Source organism: Scomber japonicus, chromosome 23, assembly GCF_027409825.1.
Source record: "Scomber japonicus isolate fScoJap1 chromosome 23, fScoJap1.pri, whole genome shotgun sequence".
In the NCBI taxonomy this organism is placed as follows: Eukaryota; Metazoa; Chordata; class Actinopteri; order Scombriformes; family Scombridae; genus Scomber; species Scomber japonicus.
Genome location: NC_070600.1, coordinates 14,247,117 through 14,266,129, shown reverse-complemented (window position 1 = coordinate 14,266,129; position 19,013 = coordinate 14,247,117). Strand labels below are relative to the sequence as shown.

Genomic DNA, 19,013 nt, shown 5'->3' with positions numbered 1-19,013 from the left:
ATTGCTGGATGTTGCAACAACACTACACTAAATGGCTGTGTTTTACATAATCCAGCTATTGTGCATATTCATTATATTACTGAAGTAATTGTGTTTACACTTTCATCCACTTAGTCACAGGGAGACAGACACAATGGGTATAAAATACACATTTGTCTAGCTCTTGTAAACAAGATTACTGAGCCATACAAACAACATGTATATACAGTAATCATGTTTACATTCTTTCATCACTTTATGACAGAGGGCAATGATCTTGGCAAAGGTTTGCATTGGTTTTGTTAGATTACAAAATATAAATTTACACTAACACCAAACAATACCAGCATCAGCATCATGTAGGAGAAAGCAAAAGCAGCCCAAGATGACCAATCACAGTTGGTGGTTTCTACATGTTGTCTCTGCCCCCGTGTGTGTGGTTATATTTTTGAGGAATGCACATCGGAGCTCTGCGTGAAGCCTCTGCAACACCCTGCAGTGAGTCCGCCTCAAGTGCGGACAGGAAACCGTTAGTGGAATAAACAGAATGAAAATAGGATGGAATGACGGAAGAGGGAGGAGAAAAGAGGAGCCCAAATGAGGGAAGGATGTGTTACTCGATTCCCCAACATGCAGGCAGCTTTGACACCCAAGTATTTACACGTGTGTGTATGTACGAATGTGTGCATGGCTGCATGTTTGGATTTTGGCTGCCCCTGTGTCCAGGTCATAGTAAAAAAAGCTTTCTGAGAATAGCCTGACAGACCACTCATTTAACGTATCTGCAGTGGTGACATTCTACTGCAACTCCAATACATTATTTACATTTTAAAGACTATTCCAGCATGATTTCAGTTTCTTGATATTTTGCCTTTGAATATTTTTCACTGCTTAAATGTTCATTCTACATTTCTCTAGTAAAATGGAATGGGAAATATTCACATACTTGTACGGTGAAAGCTGAAATGAGGAAGGAGAGATTGTTTCAGTTTATGCTTCTCAACACACTGCTTTCTGGCCAAATTGTTTTCTTCCCCAAAATAAATCAAAACATGTATAAACAACGCCATGAATCATTTGACAAATGGCCAATGTGCAAATGAAACTAACACGCTTACAAGACTTACAAGACAGTCCGAACACTGAAACAGTAATTGAAGATAGATTTCATATAGTTACTGCATTAAATCACCCCAAAAAATAATGACTCTGATCAAAGATTATGACAGAGGAACAATTGTATTCATCTCAGTATGTGAAGGATGCAGCAGTTAATGTTTAAGCATAAAAGCAGAATGAAAAAAAAACTCAGCTCCACATGACATAGTATACATCAGACTGAAAAAGGAAAACATGGATGAGTTGAAATTTGAAACACAGAAGAGAATCTTCCCAAATTCCTTGAGTTTCTCCCATTCCTCCTCTGCCTTTCTGAATGTTTCAAACGTGCTCATTTAACAAGAACAACTCAAATTTCCCAGTAGAACCTGGCTAATGTGACTTTAATTACATGCAGGAAATCCATCTGCTGAATATCCTCGCTACGTGCCTCTGTTCTTTTGTAAAGCAAAGAAAGAGGGGGGCACAGAGCGAGAGAAGGGATGAGAGAGATGGGGAAGGGAGTGAGAACAGGATACAGAATATTGAAAGATGAAGCCCATAACAAAAAGAGAAGACATAGAAAGACAGGAGTGTTGGAGAGGAGAGGAGGGAGTGAGATATGAAGAGAGGAATGGCAGATTAGAGAAGTGCTTTATATTCTCCTCAGTGTCTGACAGGTACTAATAGCAATAATGATAACACCAATAGCACCACTGGGGCGCATATACACACACACACACACACACACACACACTAGACGCACACACCAAAACACTCAGGAGGTTGTGGAGGAGAATTTTAATGTCCTGCCTGTTTACACATTGCACTTATTTTTGCACTCCCCTCCCCTCGTGGTATTTCCTGCCTCGCCTATATTTGCCTTTTATGCTTTCATCACTGTCCCTTTCTCTTCAACTCCTTCACCTCTCATTTCACCTCCTGTGCTCCTCTCCTTTCCTCTAGTTTCCACCACCTCATGAATAACTAGATGTAAATAACTTACTGACACTCTGAACAGATTGACGAGTGTTGCTCATGGAAGTGACTGCAGTGTCTCTGCTTGACTTAATCTTTTCACCATCAATCATTCTACAACATCAGCGTTTTCCTCCTCCTACTGTAGATTAAAATGCCTATTGAAGATTAATATGCATCCACAACTAAGTGTAAACCACTGTTCAGCTGGATGGTAAAATGAACCATGGAAATTAAAAACCTGCTAGTGTTTTTTTCAGTTTTTCCTCACAAACAGCTAACGTTCAAACAACAGCTTAATCTGATTAGTGCGAAAAATTTCACACACTGCTGATTGGGTTTTGATGATACTTTGGGAAAAAAAGACGCATCTCGCAGCAGCACTCAGCGTTTTCAAAATTACACTGATTGGCTCTGGGGGGGATGAGAGTCAACAACGCGCATCAGTCATGTGGTATTAAGGTTTTCCGACTTTTTCCTCCCATGGTAATTTCCCACTTGTAAAAACCTGTTTTCACTGTAATGGCTCATCAGCGACAAGAAGACTTATCTTTTTCAAAGCATTTTGGATATGCTTCGTCACACTGCTGTTTTTCCAACTTTTTTTAATCAAGAGAAAAGTGGATTTATGTCTACTTTCTCTTGTCTCCATTCTTCCATCTTTCCATCATCAACAAACAAGATTAACTTAAACATAATATTCAAAGTAATGTGTTTCTGTGGCGACACAATTATTAAAGATGTCTGATGATTTTTGGACATTGCACCAAAATGACATTGGATTATTGACCAAGATGTTTTCCATGATTGCGGGATACAGAGCTATCTAATGGCTTTCTCTCTCCCTCTCTCTCTCTCTCTCTCTCTCTCTCCCTCTCTCTCTCTCACTCTCTCTGTCAGTCTCCGTGCCAGACAGTAGCAGTAGGGGGTCTGTCTGTGGTAAAGGAAAACTGATTGTGTAAACTGCCAAAGACACACACATCTATTATTTATGCCTATGAAATACCAGGGGGCTGTTTATGATGCTAGCACACACACATAGACACATACACACACGAGCATAGGTCCACACACACAGGCATGCACACAGACATGGAAATACACTTTAAACATATGCAAGGTAGCCTGCACAAACACACACACACACACACACACACACACACACACACACACACATCATCCTGCTGTAAAGTTTATATTGCTTTTCATCTTTAAGGTTGTGTGTGTCCATTAAACTATCTACACTGTGCTTCACTTCTCTCTCTCTCTCTTTCTCTCCCTCTCTCTCCTCAGGTGTTTTGGTGAAGCTTTTTGCAGTCGCCGCCCTAGTGGAGGCTGCAGGCATGGCGGCTTGACACCCCATAGCCCCGCCCCTCCGACAGAGGAAGGCTGCAGAGCTCTGTGTCATGCCCCAGCACACCCACCCCCCTGGGGGCATCGGCCTGCCCCCACCCTGCACCGCCACCAACCACCTGGCCAGACCTGGTGAGTCGACAAAATGAGAAGCATATAAAAGACAAGCAGAAACTGACAGGACGGGATAAAATAAAAGTGCTCTATTCCATCTCAACTCTGTTCTGTTTGATTATCATCTATTGTACTCCTAACTACGCATGAACTGTCTGTTTTGACAGCTGCTAATGTTAGCATGCTCAGCATACTTGAGCACACACACAAAGGATGAGGCCACTGGGCATGCTGTGGCCGCGTGCCAAGTCCCTCAGTGAAATGCCACATTACTGTATGTATTAACACAGCCAGCAGTCCGCAGACACAAAGCAGAGAGGGGAGACACTTATGCTGTTTTCTTTCCTTTCCCCCTTTTCCTTCTCACATTTTCCTTCTTTCTTTCTCCCACTTTTCACTTTTCACTTCTCATCTTCTTCATCTGTTTCCTTCCTTCTGCCCCACGTTTCTCTGTCTCTCTCACTGCACAATCCCACTCTCTTCTCACATCTCACACCACGGGTACACTCAACAAAAAGCCATCAGAGATCGGGTGGCATAGCAACAGTTATGACAACTGTATGTATGTAAGAGTGTGATTAGCAGATTATGGACACTTCTTTCTCTATATGCATATGAAACAAGCACCAGCAGGAAATTAACAACTACAAATAAAAAAAGAGAAACTGTAAAAACACAGATCTTTGTTTTTCTGTTGGAGAGGTATTGCTGTTCCAGAGGTGTCTGACAAAAACACCCCCAGAAACTGCTGTGTAACACCGAGTACACCAAATAACAGCTCAACACTATCTGTCAGAATCTCCACACACCCACACAGTACCACTAAATCCTTCGTCTGGGCCACTCGACTTCCCTTTGTCTCTAACCCACCACCTCTTTGTTTCTTTCCTCACCTGTCGACCTTTTGTCATCCTTCACTTCATCTCTCCATTAAATCAATACTACTTTTAATCTTTATTGACACATATACATTATTAATATTGCCAAGCATTTGTAGAACAGGTGTTATCTCTCTCTCATCTCTCCTTTGTTCTTTCTCTGTAGTCATCTTGCAGAGCTCAGAAGCTCTCTGATCTCTGCTGTTAGTCTTAAAGATCCACACACACACACACACACACACACACACACACACACACACACACACACACACACACACACACACACACACACACAGAGGCTGAGATCCCAAAAATGTAAACTTTTGAGCAAACTAATATGTCAGAATAATAAGGTGCTGAGAGTTCAAATGATTCTAGGACATGCTCTCTTTAAATGTTGATAAAATTCATTTTGAAAAAAGTTATTTGACAGACAGAGAGGACAGAAAAGATGTGTTTCCGTTCAATATATTGGCAATTTTGGGCAATTTTTTCGAATTGTTGCAAAAATCAAAGCGGTGCTTTCATCAGCTGGGTTAGAAGCAAGAAGCTCTCTGAGTGACACAAAACAAATAAAACAAGAAAAATGGAAAGAATTCATGAATTGTGAATGCTCTTCAGTGTTGGTAAAACTGCATTTATATATATCAGGAAATATTTTCATGTTTTCCTGAACAGATTTTCTAAATTTAACTGAGCGTTTCCCCATCCATGCAAACGAATTGGCACTCGGGTTTACATATAAATTGTGATAAATAGCTTGACCACAAATGCTGAGTTTAAGAAACACTAAAAACCCATATCTGTTCTTTCTATTTGGCAATAATTCAGTTAATGTGTTGTAAATAAATGGATTTTGTCCAGATTGTGCAGGTTATCCCAGAAGCAGAGCTAAAAAGAAAAGTGCTTTGCTGGAGGATAACATCAACCCAAAGTTGGTGGGCTCATAAGTTTAACCATTAGGTTCAATTAAGATTTACAAAGAGTATATGATTAGAAAATAGAACCAAGCAATCATGAAACTGAAAAGAAAAAAAGCTGACAGGGTTAAAAGGCTTTTATAAGTGACAGTAACCATCACAGAAAAAGACAAGACCATCTAAAAAAGAAACTGGAGGAGGAGAATATAAAGTGAGACAGAGGAAGTGAGAAAGATGGAAACAGTGGGAAGCAAAGAGGAGGAGGAAGAGGGATGCAAGATCAAAGAGGTGCAAAGACAGAGAGAAAACAATGAGGAAAAAGAAAGGATGAAGGAGGCGAGAGAGGAGAACAGAGAGGTCTATGAGCGACACAGGGACCATATGGTGCCTCCAGGCCCCCACGATCCCAGCAGACTGTCTCATCTGACACAACACACACACATACATTTGCACACAGGCAGGAATTAATTCTCATTCTCACTCACAGAAACACTCACACTGATTTGACTGCACTGTGTGACTGTGTGACTGTGTGTGTGTGTGTGTGTGTGTGTGTGTGTGTGTGTGTGTGTGTGTGTGTGTGTGTGAGAGAGAGAGAGAGAAAATGTATCTGCATATGTGTTTATGCACCTTGTTGCAGCCCCCAAACAAAGCAGGCAGATTAACTGATCATATAGCTTCTAATCAAAAGAGTGACAGAGAAAGTGACACTGAGGGAATGATGAGCACGTTGAGGATTTGGCTTTGAATAGAGATCTAATACACTGACTAAGGTTAAAATATTTGGTTTGGACTGAAGCCATAATACAGTGACTAAGGTTGCAGCATTATGCATTGCAGCTGTAATACAATGACTAAGGGAGTAGCATCAGGCTTGGAGCAGAGCCACAATAAAGGTTAACTGGCTATAGTGCACTGAACGCTAACTTTTTTCCCACCTACAGCAGCTATCAAAATGTTAAATTGACTTTGGTCAGCTATGAGAACATAATAACAAAACAAATTCATCACTGCATGGTTGGTAGGCGGTGGCACCTTTCAAACCCTGCTGGGATGCTTGGTTTGGCATGAAGCTACTGCGGCAGTGGAGCCTGATCCCTTCACATAGTGTTATATGAGACTTGGAAATAAATAGAAACTGGAATGGCAGCTTGTTGGCAAACTATCCAAAGCATCTGGTAAATTAAAGTGAGTAAGCAATGAGTATTTTAATGTTATCGATCGTTATTTGGAGAGGCACAGATCATAGGTACTAACATCAATTCCCCAAACAACAAACTTTACATGGCATTTTCTCAGTTTTTCACTATAAGCATTTGTTCTTTCCTCTTTTTTATATGCATACTCTTCCATCACATACTGCTGTCAGAGCACTGTGACCTTGACTCTTTATCTCATTACTAGAGGTGGCTTGTAATTTAGATGATTTAGGGGTTAAAGTTCACTATCTTGTAGTCAACTTGGCTACAAGTGCCATGTTAGATTACTATTGCTTAGGTCACCTTGTACTTTCTCTGGCTGTGTATAATGCTTGCAGAAATTTTCTGGCACATACTTTCGATCACAGGTCACTGGGTTGATTTCCCTTTGCTTCTTTTGACTATAGTTTAGTTTGGTTCAGGTACAAATGGGATGTGCCAGGTGAAATGCACAAATAAACGGCACTGGGGCATTGGCAAGGATCAATCTGGATAATCCTCCTAACCACAAACAGCACCGCTCCAGTTTAGCACTCAGAGAAACGATCCAGTATTACACTTGTAGCAGGTCTGGTATGGATCCAGTATGAGGTCTGATAAGCTACCATGACCATAGCAATTCCCATTCCTGAGAGAAAATAGTTCTGTACTCAATAAGTAATCATAGAAAATGGCTGATAATAGTCCTAGATAATACAGCCATTGAGATGTGTCTATCCATCTTTCTATTGTCTATCTATCCTTTCAATTTCTGCTTTCATTTCAAAAACATATTGGCGTGAAACCACAAAATAAATAAATGAAATGTCATAAAACCATGGCATTCAAACAACACCATGACTACTGTCTCTCACACATTGTGAGTATGTGTGTGTGTGTGTGTGTGCTTTGGATCAATACCATCTGTCCGTCCATCCTCCTGAAGAGTGAGTGGGCATACATTATGACCTGTAACCAATCCAAGACAGAATCTATTCTATTCTAGTCACACTAATGCGGGTGTGACATCAAAAAGCCAAGCGTCCTTCATTTCTCTCCAAATTCTAAATGTAGTCAGCCTTGGACTGCGGCCCAGCCGAGTGACCAGTACTAAGCAATGCCACATCCATCAGAAAGATGATGAGATGGTGAAATATATGGCATTTATAGCGGATGTGCTGATGCTGGCCAAAGATTATGCTTTAGGGATAATTTGTTTCCCCTCACTACTTCCCCCTTTGTCCCTTTCCCCTTTATCTGTCCCATTCTTTGTCTTACCTGTCACTCTAGCTAATTAATAGCCACTTTCACAAAAACAATGTCATTGCATGTCATACATTCCCATGGGCCACACTGTTGTGTGCGTGTGTCACAACAAATTGATACAGATAGCATGAATTAGAGAGACAGATCAGCCTACACGTTACCCACTCACCCCTTCAAGTCAAAGTAATGATTCTGTCTTACCAATGCAGAATTCATCACAGGAGAAAATGGACACAGGGGCAGAAAGCGTAGGAAGTAGAGAAATGGAGAATGAGAAAGGGACAAAGGACAGAGTAAACAGGAAGGGGAGAGAGAGAAGAAACGAAAGCAGAAGTAGAGAGAAATAATTGGAAGTAATCACACAGGAAGCTACAAAGTAATGTTTAAAAATCAGGATTCTGGAGAAAGGCTAATCCAGTATTTCCTCTCCTCTCATCACACTGTCAGCAGGAGTACAGCCTAAACCCCTACACCCTGTTCCTGCTTATCCGTGTTTGTGCGTGTGTGTGTGACCATGACTTCCTGTGTGTGAGTAAGCGATTATACACGGTTGCGCCTGGGAGTCAGATAGAAGCGTTGTGTGCGTGAGGGAAAGCGATAATGTGGGTTAAATGATGGGATTTGATGTGAACCGCAAACTTCTCTCCCTGTGCTTCCTCTCTTTAATATTGTCTACAGCACTCGGTTGCTACGGTAACACAGCGTTACCTTGTCAGTGTTGACATAATGTGGTGGCACTGCTGGGACCTTGACATTGTGTGTGCATGTGTGTTATGCATTCTTTTATATAGCGCTTATGCTAAGCCTTTGACAAAAAAAGCCATACAGATATAGCGAGATGGCACACTGTACATAGACACTCATACACACAAACATTTAGTGGGATGTTTGTGTATGACATGCACACAGTGGCTGGCTATTTTCCATCTGCTGACTAAATGAGGTCTGGGGTTACAGTGGAGATCAGACATGTAACAGCCTCTGACAAATTGCACAGACAGTGTTGCTGTAGAGAAACAGGCTGCATGTTGAGATAATATAGATGGAGGATTACGCAATATAGATGCCAAATAATACATTATAAGACACTTTTACTCAAACTGATGACACGGCTTCTGTTTATCCATATGTTTCTTCTTATAAACTCAAGAGTAAGAGTTTTCTATCACAAATATATATTGCCTACCATTTTGTATCATTTCAATCAAACAAAATGTTACTATGACTGTTATGTAAAAGATACACTTTAGTAATAGGTTATTAACAATATGCCAACATTATTGCTAGTAGTACTTAATTGAATTACTTATCATTCAAGAACACTTGTTAATTAGTGTGTATTAACTGTACACAGTAATCATTATATTTTGAAGATGACTAAATAAGCTAGATGCATACAGGGTGGGCAGTATCTTGAAGGTTGAACATACAAATAATGTCTTCATTACCAATTAATCTAGCAGCTATATTTTTATTTAAAGACCAAATTAAAAACAAATTATTTGTTTTGTCCAATTTATAGTCAAAAACATATGTTATGTAAGTCAAGTAGTTGGGGAACTATTTCTGTATACACAGGAACAGAAGGAACAGGAACTCAGCTTTTTGCATCCATCCAAATTCCAAAAACAAGTCAAGGTGAAAGAGAGCGAGATGGAATAAAGATACCAATTAAGATATTGGTATCCTAAGTCACTTTATAAAGATTTTATAAGTTGTACCAAATAGCTTATCAATGATTCATAATTGCATTATAGATGCCTTATAAGCAACTTGTCACGTTTTAAAAAATAGCTATAAAAGGAGGACACATTCTAAAATCTGGCACCAGCAAATGTTTGTTTGATTCATCAAGTAATGATTTCAGCACCACTGTTTAATATGTTTGCTAAGCCAGCTTCCAGCCATCTCTTAGAGGATAAAGGAGTTGTTATCTTATCAATCTGCAGAAACACTGTACTGTGGTATCAGGTAATGTATCAGGTATTTGGAGTCACAGGAGTCAAATCTTAACTCTGTGCTGATAAAGTAGCAGGATAGATGTGAGTCAGACTCCTGCCTAGTGGACTGTATAAAACATTAAAGAAACACAGACGAGTTTGGTGTGTTGCGTGGAGGACAGCTGGTCGTCTCCGTAATAAGATAGCAGCAAGTCTGTCGCTTACATGGAAAACAGCTTGGCCCCTGGTAGCATGCAGCTAGGCTCAGTAACAGAAGTGCTTGTGGTGGTGACATCATAGCTGGGTCCAGTGTCACCCATGGGCCCCTGGATATAAATTTACAGACAGCTGAGGCCCCAGAGTTGTCACGAGGTGTCGTCTAGGAGATGCTGTCAAACATCACGCGCCAGAAATTATTCTTATTAAGTTTAGGGTGTGTGTCTATGACAGTGAAACAGTTAGAATGACACATTTTGTAAAAGGTATTTTAAAAAATTAAAAGTACGAGCGTATGGATTTATGTTTGTGTGTCAGTATAATACTATAATCCTATAACTTTGTACAGAAAGAGAAACTAAATAAGCATGAGGTACTGCAAGTCAGTGACTACTTCATACACTACCACACACACATACACACATACACACACACACACACACACACACACACACACACACACACACACACACACACACACACACACACACACACACACACACACACACACACACACACACACACACACACACACACACACACACATACAGGCACATGAAGATGCACGCATAGAACCTGACAGTTAATTATCCTACTTCAAAGATTATCAATGACTAATGTCTTATTTACACCCTACACAACTTCACACACACGTTGTCGGAGAGGATATATCCTCCAAGTAGGCAGTAAAATTTAAATAATAGCTCCAGGCATAATTAAACTAAATTTGTAATTTGAAAGCAACAAAAGAGCTTGAAAAAATTGTAAATCTCATTATCAAGAGCAATCCTTCACTGTTCATTTGCTATTAGAAGCCCTGAAAAAAATATATTATATTTTTGCTTCACAATAATAACAAAAATCAACTATATGAGATAAAGACATTAAGAAGTCTAATTAAAAAGCCAACTGATCAATAATATCACTCATTCTTGAAGAGCTGCCACTTTGAAGCACTAGATTGTAGGGGGTCTGATGGGTTATACTGCTTAAGGAGTTATCTCAGATGTAGTGCAGCGATCAAACGGGAACATCGTGTTGCATTTTAATGTTGTGCCTTAGCTTGTTTCCCATTGCTGAGAGCAATGCCAGCTTACATTTGCCTAAAATGTCAGCACTTTTACGGCATGTGTTTGGGGATTCTTATAAAAAATTCAAAGTGAAGTCTGTTTGAACTGAATTAAACTGCACAGAACCACTTAAACTTATTTGGACGGAACCTTCCCATCTTCCTCCGAATGTTTCCCTGCTGGTTTGGCTGCATGGAGCGCTACAGCAGAGAGAGAGAGAGGATTTGGAGCAGCTAAAATAAGCCGAAACAACAACCACCTCCTCCACGAGAGCAGCTAAAACCACTCATAAATGTTAGAAGATCGACTTCAGCACTGAGGGAGGGTGGGTGGGGTTGGGGGAGGGGGGTTGGGAGAGTTACAGAAGGAAGTACAGTAACAGGAGGAGAAGGGGATGGGATGGGGTGGAGGCGGTTGGGTTGGTTGTAGTGGAAAAAGGAGAGGAGAAAAAATATGAGCGTGAAGAAAAATACAACAAAAAGCCTTTTTGACAATATATGAGAGGGAAGCTGCAAAATAAACACAATCCCTCTTAGCATGCAGCTCTCTGTCACCCCCCCCCCCCCCCTCTCTCAGTTGTATAACAGCGCTTCTACCTCTGAGCCACATTATCCTCACAAATCTCCTTTGCTAGTCTAACTTTTCAAACAGCTCCAACCTGTTATGGCAAATTCACATCCTTCAATTCAATCCCTCTAGATTCCTACTGAGCTGCTGCAGTGAGAGATCGGCCGTCTGTAGCATTTCCACTACAAAGTAAGACGGCGCAGGACGCTTGAGGATACATCAAAAATCTCCCCTTTCATCCATTTATGAAGTGGAGTTAATTTTTCCAGAGATTAGGATTATACTGTAGGATGGAGCAGAGTGGATAACAGACACAGGAACAGTTCCCACACACACACACACACACACACACGGCACAGCATTTGGTTTCTGAACCATCAGGGTGCAAAATGGGACACTGTCCTGTTTAAGGGCAGTCATGTTCTGTCTGGCAGGTAAAAACTATGTCTGGGAAAAGATGCTGCTTCCAGACTGCTGTCAAAGTGAATGCTCAAAACGTCTGTATAAAAAAAGCGGTGGTTTCCAAAGGTTTAAAAAAAAAAATTGTTGTGACATTAACTCATAAACTTTAATGACCATGGGCGCTTACGAATATAAAATTAAAACAAAATAGTCTGTGAATTTCAATTCCTCATTTAGAGGTTTCTTATTTGTACATTCACCATTAAATGTATTTTTACCATGAGGAGGAGAAGAAACATTACATTAGGATTAAGTGAAATGAAGTGAAATTCATTTTGTATTATGGTTTGATTGCTGCTCTTGTGATTTTGATTGATCTCTTAATTTGGTAATAACTCACAATTAACAATGTGTGACAAGTGTCTTTAGCACAGCTGTAGCTAATGAATCCAAAATCCATACCACTTCTGTAATATTTAAATACATGAGTTGGTTTGAAAGAATGACAATAGACTGATTATTTGATCATGAAAAATAGTGTTGGTAAGAAAACTAGATATTTTTGAGAGTGAGTCTAAAATTCACTGTAATTTACTAGATCCTATACTGGAAGTCTATTTATGATTAGATTTAAGGGAATAAAACATTACTGTATTGGCATATACTGTATAAAACATCATAATTCTCTCATTCACTGGGTTTTATAAACTTCATATTTTATCAATGTTGAGAAAGAGAGACCCTGAGGACAGCAAAGTTACTTTAAAAGAATTATGTGACTTTCATTACGCAATCATTCATACCATATCATCTGATATTTATCATGTCGTTTTGTCTTTTTTAACTTCTAGACTGACATGTAAACGGGTATTTCACAGGGTTTCATCACACTCAGCGCCAGGCGGTCAACATGTATGGTGAAAAGGAATAATGTCCTGATTATGAAAAAGAAAATGAGAAAGAAAGCAAATGCAGAGAAAACCAGACAGAGAGAAAATACAACAACAGAGAGAGAAGAGAGAGAGAGAGAGAGAGAGAGAGAGAGAGAGAGAGAGAGAGAGAGGTAAAGTGGGACAAAAGGCTGGTATGCTGAGAAATAGATGCTAATAATATGATGATGCAACTCATGGAATCGGCTGGTGAAGTAAAGAGTTGTGCAGGAAGTAAAAAGTGCTGCGTGTGTGTCTGGAGTTTAGGCGGAGTAGTTTTGTTAATATCACGCTTTGTTGGTGCTTAACACACATGCACGCACAGGCGCACAACCATATGCCGGTGCACACACACACACACATGGTCGCACCTACACAAAGAGATAAAGCATAAATCGGGCTGGAGCCATTGGATGGAAGCAAAGTCAGCCACTGTATCGAGACACTGAGGGAATACAGAAGAGCGAATGAAAATAAAAGGGAGTGAAAAATGAAATAGATAAAGAGACACAAGTTGGAGAGAAAGAATTTCAGAGTAGAGAGAGAGAGAGAGAGGGAGAGAGAGAGAGAGAGAGAGAGAGAGAGAGAGAGAGAGAGAGAGAGAGAGAGAGAGAGAGAGAGTGAGAGAGAGAGAAAGGCAGATGCACAGAAAGACAGAAACAAACAAATAAATATGAAAAGGAATGAATGAAAAGGCCTGGATTGATAGATGCAAATAAAGAGAGCAAAGTGTGTGATGATGGAAAGAAAAAAAAAGATCTAAAAACAGCCAACCAGGAGAACTTGAAACAATGAATGAAGTAAGTTAAAAGCAGAGAAAACAAAGATAATGAGTGGAAATGATGAAACGACTGCAGGAAGAAAAAATGAACTGAGAATGCAATAAAAACAGAGGGGATGTTCTTCATCAGTGTCACGCTGTACACACAGGCATACACAGACAAAGACAAAGACAGACAAACTCACTCATAAATCCAAAACTACACACACACAATTATAGTTTTTCAAACAGCTTTGTGACTCAGTGAAGAATAGACTGCCTGCATGAAAATAGTAACCAGAGCAGCTTAGAAACTCACACACTGACAAAATGTTAGCACCAAACTATGTTTAGTTCTGCAATGATCGATGATGATGGAAACTGTGTCTTAAATATGCAGGATTATTTCCATTTTCATAGTAAAAAACCTCCTCATGGATGTGTAAGCTGCTTTTTCTCGAGGTTAAAACCTCCATGCAAACATCAGGTCTGCGGTACAAAATGGTGGAAATGGAAATTTTTTGTGTAATTCCACCATTTAAATAGCATATCAAAACTGCCTCAAGCATAAGGAGGTATTTCATTAACCCTGTGCTGCTGTTCCCTCCATTTCGTCGTTTTTGGACTCTTTTGAATCTTTTCCTCAATACTCTGCATGTATCCTTTAAACAACTGTAGAGATAGTTGTGGTTTCTACTTGCAAATTCTGACTTGTGACATACATCTAACAAAATGTTCTGCAATCTTTGGTATTTTATCCCATTCATCTTTCTGCATTTGTACTCCTCTTGTACTCCTGTTGTAATCTTCTTAATTGGTTTCAACACTAATCAACCACTGTTTCTCTCTCACCTCCTCAAGTCTTCCTCTGCGTCCTCTGCCTCCTGGCTGCGCTGCTGCCCCCGGCCTCCTCCTGCCCTCCTCCCTGTCTCTGCTCCTCAGATGGCCTGGTGGTGGACTGCGGGGGCCGAGGTCTCTCCTCCTTGCCTCCTCTTCAACTCCTGCCTCCGGGGAGCCGCTCCCTCCTTCTAGCCAACAACAAGCTTGCTTCGCTGGGAGCCTCTGCCTTCGCTAACCTCTCCTCTCTGGAGGTCTGCAATCCATTGTTTATTGTGTCTTTGCTTCATGCTGAACATGTTGTGGTTTGTTCTTTTGCTGTTGTTTACTGTGGAGTGTGCAGTGTTTTCTGCAATGACCTTGCACACTGAATTTGGTCCAGGACAATAAGTGACATCGTATATTGACTGCAGACAACCTGTGCTCTCAGTCTGCAAAGTTGAGAGTTAAAAGTTTCAAGGTTTTACAGGACTACCATTAGCTTATTGTGTGCAAAACCCAGCCAAGTTGGTATTTAAAGTAAAACAGCTGAACATGATGGATAGTTTCTGTACTTGCCAAAAAAGAGGGTTGAACGCTTGTCTCAGTTTCTGCCTCAAGTTTTAGAATGATTTTTTTTAGAGGGCACCTTAGATCATACTGGATTAAACACATTAAATAACTCTATTCACAGTAAACTTTAGTCATTGACCAGTTAAATTGAAAATATATAGTACACTATATCACTGCATATTAACCTTTTCAGGAAGATATACCGACACATTGAATAAAATGAAATGGACATGACAAACTATTGACTGTAAAGCTGTAGAAAAAAAGAAGGTATAAAATGGCATTAAAATTTTGTAGCATTACATTTATTTTTTAAAATTCCTCCAGGCTTTGTGCATAAAATATCTCAGATAGTGTTTTAGGTTTTTTTTAGTTTTCAGCAGCAGCAGTTCAGTGCCTGCCATAAATTTGAATGTAAGTGGAAAAGTAAGTGTTGTTTTGTGTATTACAGGAGCTGGACCTCTCAAATAACTACCTAGATAATTTGCCAGCTGGATTATTCAGAGACATGTCCAACCTGACAAGACTGACGCTGCACAACAACTCGCTGACAGTAATGGACAGAGACCTCTTCCAGGTACACACTGCAGATTATACAACACTTCGCCAGATTAAGTATACAGTACAGTTTGCTAACAGGGCTGAAAATAATCTTATTCCAGCAAAGGATCAAGCACTGAGCTAGATTTTATCAGGTAATTATAAATAGTAATATAATCTCTCTCAAAATGCATGCCTGTTTAACTGTCTGTCATATACAGTACTGTGTGATAGTTTATTACATAAGTCAGTCCACCAAAAGACTATGAGAATAAAGAGAGAGCAGTAATGTTATAGTGTTTTAAGTCATGTGCAGCATCCTGCAGACTCTGCTTAGAAGTACAGCCAACCTAAGCAGATACATACACTAACATGACCAGGCTTTCATCCAGATGGTAAATTAGTAATAAACCATTTGCTCAACACTTTCATTCGCTTTTACCTGAGCCAAAGCCTTCTGTAAGATAAGCTTGTGTCGTTACTTCACTAGGGATCTCAAATTCAACACAAATAACCCATCACTTGATGCTAGCGGTGACTCTTGGCAACACTTAAAGAAGTATATAATACTAGAATGGGTTTTGGGGAAAGTGACTCACTGATTATATACTGTATAGTCATTAACTGTATGAGTAAAGATACGCAAACAACAAACTAGTCTCAATGTTTCTACAGGGTTTGGGGGGTCTCCAGAGTCTGGATCTATCCCTGAACGGTCTGTCTTCTGTTCCACTGGGGTTACTGGATGAGCTGCAGAGCCTCAGGTAAGAACTCTTTAACATAATGTTTGAACTACAGAAGAAATTACTGGAAATTAACTATAGGAAGGTAGTTAAGGAGAAAAGTCAGATTTTTGAGACTTGGTGTGGAATGATCATGAGAGAGACTGTAAATTAACAGCAAGAGGGAGAAAAATCAATCCAATAATATATGTATAATAAGAATATTGATCTGATATTGATATACCATATTATGGCAGATTTTTATAGATTTTTAAATTGATGTCCAATGCTATAAGTTGTTTTAATTTCTTAAGAATTACTTAAGACTTAAACTTTTTTGCATTTTTAAGTTCCTTTTGCTACTTTTTAGATACAATTTGCTTGGAATCATTGATTTAGTTTTTTGTAAAACAATAACAGAACATAATCATATCACCAACATACAATTACGCCAAAATTCAACACACAAAAATATTGAATTATTACATGGTAGTGGAAGGACAGTACATGAAGTGGCTGCTGTAAAACCAATGCTGCAAGAGTAAAATCTCTATTGTTGGAGTTACGAGAGTAGGTGAATATTATTCATCATTCTATCTATTCCATAGGTGGCTGTCTCTAGCGGGTAACAGGCTTCATGGTTTGGAGAGGGCAGCGTTTGAGCCCCTTGTCAACCTACAACACCTGGAACTGGGACACAACCCCTGGGAATGTGACTGCAACCTCCGCGATTTCAAACATTGGATGGAGTGGCTACTTTACAGAGGTGGATGTTTGAATTATGTTACGTGAGCTTTGAAAGGGCTCATTTGATTTGTATTAGGGGGTAGGACAAGAGGTCAAAGACGTCATGAAGAAGTGGGTGGAAACTAGAGAAAGGGATGTGGCGAGCTGTGTGTTTCCATCCTCGTGCTTCTCACTACATAATATAGCTCCATTGGTGTGTGAATGCTCATTACTGTGCTCATTGTGTGTTTGTGTTTACTGTGTGTTATCCATGTGTCTTTGCAAGGCTGTAAGTACATCAGATAAGCACAGCTGCTCTCTGCTCTCCCTTCATGTGTAAAAATCTACATTCACCTCAGCGCCTCGGGCCTCAGCTGCCCCGCTAATGAAGCATTTCTTCTCTTTTCTGCTCCATTCTCCTCTCTGCTTCATTCTGTTCTCTTCTGCTTTGCTGGGCTCTCCTTTCCTCAGTTCAAAGCACTTCTCGTCTACTTCAGACGAAAACTGACACTGTTAATTTAAAAATCATCAGAGTAGCAGGGAAAATTACAAAGAGACATTTCATAGTTGAACACCAAAGCATGATAGTTGCTGTTAAAAGGGGTAGATGGTGATATGTGTTATAAGAAGTAAGACAAAGCACCAAACGAACGTGAAAAGCTTAGTGACAGTAACCTGTGTTGACTTCTGTCTGCTTCAAACCACTTCAAGCACGCACAGCTGGGATATTTGGAGATATTTGGAGAGAGAGCACTCTGTTTGCTGAGGGGATTCATTTGTCACACACTGAGATAAAGCATCTAAAGCATCTGGGGGCTAAATGGCACTTTCCTTGTACTGTCTTTCTTTATCGTCCACCTTTAGCTCATTGTTTCTGTAGCTTAACATATCTGAGAATCCAGATCAATGGCTTTCTAACACTCGACCACGAGACAAATACAATGTGTGGAGACAAATGCGGCATGTGATGATAACAAAGTAGATCCCCCACCCTCTCGCTGCCAGTGGGAATTAGTGACTCAGATATTTCTCTCTTCCACACACACACTAGAGCTCTGTTGAAGCTAGGCATGTCATCTCATGAATTATAGAAGGGCTTAGTTGAGGCTATCTCCAACTTAGTGTGGAGGGCACAGCAAACTGTGTGTGTGTTAAGTGATGTATGACTCATCCTAGTGTTGGCACAACCAACCCTCTTCTCTATCTTTTCCTCTCTCTCAGTTAATTGGTAGTGCTTTACAGGCATAAGGCATTTTATAAATGACCTCTCCCTGTCCTCCTGTCTCTGCACCTTTTTCTCTCTACGTCAGGGGGGAAAGTGGATGCGGTGGAGTGCACACTACCGAAGGATCTACGTGGGCGAGACATTCGTGGCGTTCCGGTGGAAATGTTCAACTACTGCCTCCAACTTGAAGATGAGAACGGAGGGGGAGGTGATGGTGCCCGGTCCGGACAAGGAGGTGTACCTCCTTGCAGCAAGAATGCTCTTAACCCCAGTGGGGCGACACCAATGTCTGACAACAGTGGCAACAATGGTGATGACTCTTCTTCAAACACGGGAGGAGGGGGTGGAGGTGGAGAGGCGCCATCGGATTGTGTTCGAGCCCGTTACCGGCCTGTGAGCGTACGCCGTGCAATTGGCACAGTGGTGATTGCCGGCGTGGTGTGCGGCATCGTTTGCATCATGATGGTTGCCGCTGCCGCTTACGGCTGTATCTATGCCTCACTGATGGCCAAATACCAGAGAGAGCTCAAGAAGAGGCAGCCGCTGATGGGCGACGGGGAGGCAGACGGGGAGGATAGGGAGGAGAAACAGATCTCCTCTGTGGCCTAGAGGAGTGACGGGCCGGGGGACGTTTGGCATGTCAAAGGGTGAAGGTTGGAAGGGGTGAAAATTAAAAGGGCTCAAAGAGGAGAGAGATAAAAAAGAGCTTGTTTTATGCACACAGAGTTATTGTATCTCTCCCTCTGACTCTCAAACCGACACC

At 40.6% G+C, this 19,013-nt stretch overlaps 2 protein-coding genes across 3 annotated transcripts in view; one reads left to right on the top strand and one right to left on the bottom strand.

Annotated features, from left to right (window-relative positions):
• cacna2d4a (calcium channel, voltage-dependent, alpha 2/delta subunit 4a) overlaps positions 1 to 19,013 on the bottom strand; it is an 83,104-nt gene that overhangs the window by 34,723 nt on the left and 29,368 nt on the right. The gene's annotated exons all lie outside the window — the stretch shown is intronic.
• On the top strand, positions 3,462 to 18,859 carry lrtm2a (leucine-rich repeats and transmembrane domains 2a). The gene is made up of 7 exons (XM_053314010.1): positions 3,462 to 3,540; positions 14,510 to 14,739; positions 15,489 to 15,614; positions 16,253 to 16,341; positions 16,908 to 17,065; positions 18,336 to 18,548; positions 18,600 to 18,859. Exons 1-7 carry the CDS (start codon positions 3,462 to 3,464, stop codon positions 18,857 to 18,859), a joined length of 1,155 nt encoding a protein of 384 aa, XP_053169985.1.